Consider the following 10,277-nt stretch of genomic DNA (forward strand, 5'->3'; position numbering starts at 1 on the left):
TTTAAAAACTACTCTGCCGAGAATTCTGTTGCGGATTTGCATTCTGGCCCCTGGGAAACTGTTGACACCTCTCTCATGGTTGAGGAAGCGTGGACTTCATTCAGAGATACACTAATCAACACTGCTGACAAACATGCTCCAATGCGTACAAAGAGAGTTCATTCTAATGCGTTGCCCTGGTTAACAGACAAATTGAGAGCCCTGATCATGCAAAGAAACTTCTGTCACCAGAAAGCTTTAAAATCTGGCTCGCAAAATGACTGGCAAGTTTATCGGTCTCTTCGGAATTTAGTGACATCGCGCATAAGGCAAGCAAAGAAACACTACCACTCCAACCTGATTGAGGAAAATAAGAACGATTCAAGAAAGCTAAGGAAAGCAATCAAGTCTGCGATGTCTACACATGTTTGTAGCAGCCAGGTCCAGTCCCTGATGATTGACAGTGAGGACATCACAGGCCCTGCATGAATATCTGCTGGGTTCGGTACATTTTTTAGCTCTATAAATGCTAAACTGCGACAAGCCCCTCCGTCCACTCCATGTCCTTTTATTTCCCAACGTCCAGTGGGTGACTTGGATCTGGAAGCAAATTTCAGGCTAACATTAATCTCCAGGGACTTTCTCCATAAAAAACTGGGAGCAATCAACACCACGAAGTCCTCTGGTTTGACCAGAATTCCATTGCGTCTCCTCAGGGACGGCGCTGAAGCTTTAGCCGAACCTCTCTCACTGCTCATGAATAGTACCATCAATGAGGGGTCAATACCATCTGAATTGAAACACACTGTGGTAACACCTGTTCACAAGACAGGCCCCAAGACTGATCCATCGAACTTTAGACCCATATCAGTTCTGCCTGTGTTCTCAAAGTTACTTGAGCGAGCTGTTCTCACGCATGTAACAAACACCCTTCTTCATAACATCGATAAAGGTTATCTAACTGGGCTTGTTTTTTTAGACCTAAGTAAGGGGTTTGACACTTTAGACCACAATGTTATGCTAAATAAGTTATCCCTTTTCAGTTTTAATCGTTCCTCCATACAATGGTTCTCCTCCTATCTAACTGGCCGCACCCAAAGCACCAGTGTTAATGGCACTATCTCCGAGCCTATGTCAATTCAGTTTGGGGTCCCTCAGGGTAGCGTCCTAGGCCCACTATTATTAATCATTAATGTACATAAAAAATAATTTTATTATGTACATTAATTAAGCTTATCTAAGTATGATTTACTACCCAGGCCACAGCTATCCCAGACGACCGCGCACTTGTTATAAAGTATGTAGTGTAGAACGCTACGCCGATGACACACTTATTTTTTTCGCTGGTAAATCCGTAAGAGAAATTGAGTCTCAACTTTCATCTGACCTAGATAGTCTAATTAGTTGGTTCCGTTCCAATTTCTTGATCCTTAATGTTTCTAAAACTAAAATAATGCTAGTAGGCACCCACCAGCGGCTTTACACAGTTGACAGTTTCTCGGTCACGGCAGACAACACCAGTTTAGAAAGGGTGGCTACTTTTAAATACCTTGGTGTCCTTATGGATCAAACGTTTTCTTCGAAAGAGCATATCAGCTCTACGGGGAAAAAGATCTCTTCTAGATTAGCCATATTGCACCGCGCTCGAAAGGTACTACCAAAATCCTCATGTCTTACATTATATAACACGATGGTGCTGCCCCTGTTCGACTATTGCGCGGTCGTCTGGGATAGCTGTGGCCTGCGTAGAAAATCATACTTAGATAAGCTTAATCACCGTGCTGCATGCATAATCGAGCGCCATTCTGTCGGGTCCGACGAACTGCTTACCGTATTCAGTTGGCCCAGTCTGCAAGCACGCCGAGACTACCTTAAATGTGTCCTTGTCTATAAATGTTGTATCCACGGAATGGCGCCTGCATACCTGCTGACGGAATTTAAGGATGCTCACCAAATCCACGCCTATTACAACAGGCATCGTGACCAGTTACGACTGCCTAAAGTACCAGCGAAGCTTCAGGATTTATGGTGTGCGTGCTTACAATTCTTTGCCGAATAATATTAGATCAGCAACTGACTTAAGTATGTTCAAATCCCTGGCGAAACGCCACTTCAAGCGCTTCTGTACAGAATCCCGTTAATAATAGTGCATCTCTATGTATTTCATTAGTGAGCTATTTGGTATTGATTTTCTTTTATTTGTTTATTTCCTATTTAATCAGGACTCTGTTTAAACTAGCTATGCTAAACCAGACTTCCTGCATAAATAAATAAATAAATAAAAAAAAAATTAAAAAATCCAGCATCCTTAAATGGCGTAACGGCTGGCAAAACAAGGAATCGCTATCGTCCTTGTTTTGATGTGTGCGATTTTTAATCGTCAATAACAGAGGCTACCCTGCAAAGCGCTGGATTTCGCCAACAGTTACCAACCCATCAGCGCATATGAACGTGACATAATCGTCCACACCAAAAGGTCACTGCTGTTTAGCGAAAATGTCCCATGAGAAACCGCAGATAACACTGTTGACAGCAAATCATGCAATTCCCAACAAAAGCACACATGCCCACATAACGGATACTGTCTCCAATCATCAGTTATCTACCAAGCAACTGTCACGCGTAACAACCATAACATTTCTGAAACATACATCGGACTCGCAGAAAACGATTTAAAGACAAGATACAGAAACCACTCTGCATCATTCCGTCATGCAAAACACAGGAACTCCACTGAACTCAGTAAACACATCTAAACTCTTAAAGACAGCAACATTGACCACTCTATCTCATGGGGTATAATTTCATCTAGCTCACCTTACAACAGCTCAAGTTAAAGATGTAATCCCTGTCTCAGAGACTCAGAGAAAATTTTAATCATCTGTCGATCTGTCATCACTGAACAAACGTAACGAACTTGCATGTTCTTCTCGCTACAGAAAGAAAGCGTTAATACGCAACAACTAAACATTTGGACATTTAAAGTTTAAATTTTAAATTTTCCGCAACAGTAGTTACGTAAATTTTACAGTATATAAACGATGCTTGATTAAAATCCCCTAAAGAGTGAGAGATCACGAAACAGGCTTGTCGGGATGAAAGTGTTGTTTTTTTTCTATATTTTGTATATTCTAATATATGTACAGTTAAAAAAAGTCAAAGGACAGAAAACGTTTGGAAGCTAAAAAATAAAAGTATATTTAGAAACGTTTCGGTCTTAGACCTTCATGAGTTTACAGCACATGGATAACAATTAGGTCTTAGACAAAAGCCTCAAATGAGGCCACTAAACAAACAAGTTCTAATAGCATCCTCATGAAGCCCTTGAGTTCATTCCAAGTCTGCAGAAAAAGAACTAAACCAAATGACTCAAGCGGTCGGTTGATTGTGGGTTATTTTGTTCCTGGAGTGGAATTCTTGCCTTTTGTTAAGGCTAAAACGTGCTAATGAGAAAAGTTGCGCATTCCAGTAAGCTTCCTTTGTGATCAAAAGTTTAACCAAATTCTCGTTGGAATCGGTAACAAACACCTGATCGAAACACTGGAAAGAAAAGTCGCTTAAGGCATGCAGACTATTATAAAAATGTACCGCGACTTCACAGGTTTTCTTGTTCGTTGCCATTGATGATTTATGGCTGCAAAATCTGACCTTGACTTGCATTGCCGTTGAACCAATGTATTGTAAGCGACATTTGTCACAGGAGGCAAGATAGATTACATTTTTTGAATCACACGACAGTTTTGATTTGATGTAGTATTTTCTATTGGTTTGGAAACTCTGAAAAAAATTTGATTGTATAATATGAGTACAACGCTCGCTAAAGACGGTCCGCCATGTTGCACTGCGAGGATCAAGTTCAGGGACCATCAACCTCAACAGGCCTATTGAATGCGGATAGATCCGATAGAACGGAAGATAAGCAAGCAGCTCTTTGCTTTAATCTAAAATATTTACGGTAATCTGTATGCCATATTTTTATCGTGCATTAACATTCAATGTATGGTAGCGATACAAATAATTGCTTATTCTACGCGTGTATGAATATTTCAATTTTCATCACTTGAATTTTCAAGGAATGATAACTCAGTAACTGCTATAAACTGTTTGGCTTTGCCTAAAAATATAGTTTCTCAATATATTTTTGTGGCTGTAGGCTTACTGGAAAAACATGTTCATGCACGGCTTAGATTTCTTGCTGTTTCTAGGATTTGACTTTGAGACAGATTCTAAGACTAACGAGTAATTGAGCTTATGCTTTGTTTTGTTGCTTCTGTTTTGTGTGATTATCATCTACCAAAGGGTAGGCTTTGACTTATGTATTAGCCAAATTAGGCCCTATTAAATTCCAAAAATTGAAAGAATATTTTATTTTTGTCTTGTCAGAATTGTTGAACAAAGGGATCTTTGTGGAACCTTATTGTGAGAAAAATGCTTTGGATGTGGCAGCATTGCAATGTGAGGACCTCAAACCGCTAGAAAGGGAACAGTTAACTGTTGGTCTTGTTCTAGAACTATGGAAGAAAAAAGAATCTGTCAAACAAATGCAACGGTGGATTACTGCGTTGACTCCAGTGGAACTACAAAAATATCTTAGTGGTGCTACATCACAAAACCTAAACAAGGCATGCAACGATTTACTGAAAAAATCCCAAAAACTGGTTAAAAATAAAAAGAAAGAAGAGAAAGAATTACTGAAGCAAAGTTTGTTTCATCTGCCTGGTTCAAATGCATCAATGCCAAAAAAGCAATTAACAATAAGTTGCAATGACCTTTTAAGAATGATGACAATCATTTGTGACCTCTCACGCGAAAACGTGCACTAACGCTTATCCGTTAAATGGATGAAACCGTTTGTTATCCGTTTCCTATCCGTTTAAACGCCTCACGAAAACCGTTTTAAACATTAGCGAATCCGTTTAACGTTAACCTAACCGTTTGTAAAATTTTTGCATCCGTTAAAACGGCAAGAACTATCCGTTAATAAAAATTGTAGCATCCGTTTAAACGGGAAGAGGTATCCGTTAAAAAAATCTTGGCATCTGTTCAAACGTCAAAGCTATCCGTTTAACAACATAGTATCCATTAAAAGGGCGAGAACAGTGTGTTAATAAACAACGTTTTGATTGCCACCGTTAAAATGGCAAGCACTCTCCGTTGGAGCGAACAGCAGAGAAAAATCGAACGGAAGGTGCAAAGGAGGCGTTTGAGTGGCCACAGAAATTATTTGTAATGATGGTCCGATGACTGAGGAGATGTAACAACTGATGAGCATTAAACAACAGCCAGCCAACCTATATTTTGATTAACACTATAAACATTTGGCTCGACCGGACCGACTGAAAAAAAATGAAATGAATTCGCTTCCTCGCCGTGTTTGTCGCGTTTTGTTTTGGTCTAGTTTGTTTTTAAAAATAATCTATAAGCCTCCCTAACTATTCCTTCGTTTAAGGGTTTTAATCGCATCGAGATCAAAGTGCATGGCTTTTTAATTTGCAGTGTCCAACTAAATGTAAACAAAACCGCATAAGAATTATTAATTACAAATATATTTGTCCCTGTTTGCGTGACATGAATTTAGGTCAACTCATATGCGTAATGTGCCCCTTTGTGTACATTATCTTTTGCACTGCCATCTAAAAGCAAACATACCTGAGTATTTTCCATGATCTGTCACCAGGCTTACATGTAATTCTTTACGTGGAATGCATTACGATAGCAACAACAAGTACCGAAACCATTTCACATGTTTATCTGAATTGCACGTGACCAGTAACACGATACATAACTAGCATCAGAGAGAGCGAGATCTGGGTTCGAGATTACACGATCCATTTACCTTTTTTGATCCCAATCGGTTCACGATTCGGTGGGAGAGCCCAACAATAAACGCGTTGTCTTGGTAACTACTTAGGTTTTACATTATATGGATGTAATCTTCTAGCTCATAATTCGAAAATTCGACAAAATGGAGGAATCAACACGCGAGGTAAATTGCGATCAGGCTGAAAGTCAGGAAGTTGTAGCAAGAGTTAAAAAGTTTCTTCAGGACGGATGCGGATGTTCCCGAGGCTGCAACGGTGGGCAGTGCTCTGACCAATTTTCCAAGGAATCCATACTTTCAAATTTATACAGCTGCCTTGAACTCTCACATACAGAGCTCGACTTGGTCATTCTGGCAATTATACAAGCATTTACGAGTATCAAACCATCTGGAGAAAAAAGGAAGCGAAGTCCAAGATGCAACTTCCTGTACCAGTCGTGAACAATCTGCAAGGATATGATTTTGAACCTGTACGGAATCAGCTACTCGCGGTTTCGAAGGTTAAAAGAGCATTATGAAAATCACGGCATTTCTCAAAGGACCCACGGCAATAGCAAGAGACTGCCTCACAACACTATACAACAAGCCGTGACTGAGGATGTGAAGGCTTTCCTGAACAATTACGTCGAGGAAAACGCTGTCTTACTTCCTGGCAGGATCCCTGGGTATAAAAGCGATGACATTAAACTTTTGTCATCGAGTGAAACAAAAATGAGCGTGTGGCGCGCTTTCCAAAGAGCATGCAAAGAAACAGATAAACAAGCGGTATGCTACACCAAATTTATTGAGTTATGGCAGCAATTTCACCCAAACGTTGTTGTTGCTAAACCAATGACTGACCTTTGTTTCACTTGTCAGCAAAACACTTCGAAGCTTCTCCGATCCACCAATCTGCCTGACAGGGAAAAGTCCGATTGCGTTCAAGCTCAGCAAGAACATTTGAACTCTGTGCAAAAGGAAAGAGAACTGTATCGGAAGGTCTGCGAGGAAGCGAAAAGCAACTTTGAAATGGTGGAGGACACAATTGAGCTGGATAAACGACATGAGACGTGCTCACTGGACACCACAATTCACTATTCTTTTGACTTTGCGCAACAGGTACACATCCCGAGCAATCCAATGCAACCAGGACCAATATACTTTAAAACTCCACGCAAATGTGGTATTTTTGGAGTCATGTGTGAGGCGATACCTCGCCAAGTGAACTATCTCATCGATGAAGCAAGTGACGTTGGTAAAGGGGCTAATACTACCATTAGTTACGTACATCATTATTTTGAAAATCATGGACTAGGTGAAACTTGTGTTCACCTGCAGGCCGACAACTGCTCAGGACAAAACAAAAACAATTATTTTATTTGGTATCTGGCATGGAGAACAATTAATCAGCTGCATCATTCTATTAACTACTCGTTTTTGATTGCTGGTCACACGAAGTTTGGTCCAGACCGCTGCTTCGGAATAATCAAACGATCTTACAAAGTGAACTTTATATCGTCGATATATGAATTAGCGAGGATGGTGGACTCGTCGAGCACTATTGGAACCAACAAAGCTCATCTTGTGGGAACACACAACGGAAGAGTTATTGTCCGGGCATACAAGTGGGCATCATTTCTTGAACAGTACTTCAACAAGATACCAAACATTAAAAAGTACCAACACTTCCGATTCACTAAAGATGAGCCTGGCAAAGTGTATTTCAAAGAGAGTAGCTCATCTCCTGAACAATCCCAGATGCTCCTGAAGAACCGTGCAATCCTGCCTCCTGCCACACTGCTTCCACCCGAACTTCATCCGGATGGACTGAGCCAAGAAAGAAGGCAGTATCTTTATCGCGAGATCAGACCATTCTGCAAGCCGGGAACGGAAGATCTTGTCGCTCCAACGCCATGAACTGTAATTCAAGTTTTCATCGTATTTGTAATACATGTAAAATTTTCAATGAATTTGTGATCAACTTTGCGCAATTTCCAATTTTTCTTGTTTTCTTGTGATAATTATGGGGCAAGTTGAGGTTCATTGTTACAATTTTCACTTGGGGCAAGTATAAAATACCACGTATAGTTTTACAGTTTTATTAATGTACATTTACTTAGGATAATTAGTAAAAGTAAATAAAAAAACGATGGACCAAAGAAAAATTCCGTTTTTTTTTTTTTTTTCTTACTTCAAAAAGGGACGAGGAAGAAATAGTCTGTCGGTTTAAAAAATATATCTTTAGTTCTTTTTGGTGTAGTAATCGTCACAGTTTATTTTAGGCGCCGTAAACTTTTAATTATTTAGTTCTGCAAGGCAAAGTTCTTTCCGCAAACGCCAGCGAGTCCAGAATTAATAGAATGTACCTATGAGCTTTGCCCCGCCAAAAGATGATTCTCTTGTCGTCGTTCAAGATCTGCCGCATGACCTGTCAACAATTGACGTGGAGGCTTTTGCAAGTCTGGGTACCGGTGTCGCTGCCAGTCCTTTACCTTTGGCCAACACCACCGGTCCATTGTCCACACCAGACAGTCCCGCTACACCTGCACCATATGCTGTAAACACCGCCGATCCAGTGTCTACACCTGTCGGCGTAGACCTTATCCGAGGCTGTGTCACCCCACGGAAAGTGCAGGGCATCCAGAAAGCTTTGGAAAAGGAACAAGTGCGGCACAAGTGTGCACTCAAGCTACTTCCATTTTTTTCACGAAGAAAGAGCTAACTAAAAGCAACACGGATGGATCTCACGGGAAAGAACGTTTAGATGCCAATAAACTAAATTCGCTTAAAGTGCTAATTTTCAGTAAGTTCCCCGTTGACTGTCCAGTTGAAAAGGAGAAACTGTGGCGAAATATTAAGGGCAGGATCAATTCAAAGTGTCGGGCTAAAAAGTTTGCTTACACGGGGAGGGAAGATTAAAAAGAAGTGATGTAACGGAAATTATGTAACCATTGATGTTAATTCAAGGGCGTGCTAGTACTGTAGTTTTTAATCAACTGTTTGTAAATAAAGTAAGAAGACTACTGAAAAATGACTCGTTTTCTGCGTAGGGTGCTGTTGTTGAGGTCTGGGTTACTGGATCAGATAAATTAATTTATATTCAGAGAGATCTTTATTTATCCAGTCCAATTACAGTTTCATGGCACGATATTTCTATCACTATTTGGGAAATCATATACAAAGTCTTAAGCGAGTCTCGGTACGGGTGTCAACGGCTCAAAATTCCAAATAGACGTAATCGACATCAAAACAATCCATATGACAAAAAAGCATGTGCATAATTCTCTGTAAAGTATGTAAGCATCGGAGTATTATAACTTTCCTTCATGCTTCAGACAAGTGAATGCCGCTGGTTAAAATGAGAAGGAAAAGGAAACGCGACTAGGTTGATAAAACCAATTTTCATTAAAATGCTAGCGGCAGATGTCTGGGACTCGGGGACATGTAGTCCAAGAATCCCTAGAGGATTGCTAGTGTCAGGAAACACCGTAGAACTTCGGAATAGTGTTTCTTTTTAGATTCCTACTCTCTTGTAGATGCCACGGTGATACAAATACAACTTTTTACGCGCAGATTGGCTGTTTTTATAAAACTGATTGTCTTGCGTTACTTGTCACGTGTTTTGAAACTCGTATGCAAATTTTCGCAAGGTTGTTACGTGCAATATTCCACGCGATGATTTGCACTATCACTTGTTTCTCTTTCACCTGTAAATTCATTTTCTCACTAGTAAAATTAACAGTTTTAAACTTTGTGCGTTTCGCGTCTTGAAGTGTTCTTTGTTTATATCAACGAGTATCCATTGGAAACCTTCCGGGGTGATGAATTATTTGATGCTGGGATGCCTGCGATCTTGCAGACATAATTATTCATTCATCCGATCGTGCTTTGTTTTTGTGTTACTGTTCCGGCCATGACAAACTTTTCAACCGCAAGTAGTAACTTGTTTGCTGTAAGATGTTATGATAATACGTAGCTTTTGGCCAATTCGTTTTTCTAAGCCGATTAAAAGCGCTACCTCGTTGGAAGGTTTAGTAGATTTCGCTAAACATACCGTTCTATCTTGAGTAATATCCATTCGCCCATTTCGCGTTAAATAGTTCAATCTATCCGTTCAAACGTTTTCGCTAACCATTCAAACAGTTCAACGTATCCATTCGCAGATTTTCGCTAACAGTAAACGCTTCAATCTATCCGTTCGAAAATTTTCTCTAACCGTTTTGACGCTTCAATCTATCCGTTCAAAAATTTTCGCTGACCGTTCGAACGGTTTTTACAAGCCGTTTGCGGATATTCATTACCCGTTTAAACGTTCTGTGAAACCGTTTTAACGCTTTCAAAAGGCGTTTTCTATCCGTTTACTATCCGTTCGTTTTCACCCATTTAACGGATAAGCGTTAGTGTACGTTTTTGCGTGAGAGGTCACATTTGCTAAATTTTTTGTAATAACAAGAGATGATACTGTTTGCTTTTAAAAGTGATCACCATGATTGAACAT

General features: G+C 40.0%; 1 protein-coding gene across 1 annotated transcript; it reads left to right on the forward strand.

Annotated features, from left to right (window-relative positions):
- The first annotated feature begins 5,068 nt into the window (after positions 1-5,068).
- Positions 5,069-8,007, forward strand: LOC146452236 (uncharacterized). The gene has a single exon (XM_085098060.1). The coding sequence runs from the start codon at positions 6,257-6,259 to the stop codon at positions 7,694-7,696; it is 1,440 nt and encodes a 479-aa protein (XP_084954186.1). The 5' UTR covers positions 5,069-6,256; the 3' UTR covers positions 7,697-8,007.
- The last annotated feature ends 2,270 nt before the right edge of the window (positions 8,008-10,277 follow it).

This window comes from Pavona decussata, unplaced genomic scaffold (assembly GCF_977016875.1).
Source record: "Pavona decussata unplaced genomic scaffold, jaPavDecu1.1 SCAFFOLD_375, whole genome shotgun sequence".
Taxonomy (NCBI): domain Eukaryota; kingdom Metazoa; phylum Cnidaria; class Anthozoa; order Scleractinia; family Agariciidae; genus Pavona; species Pavona decussata.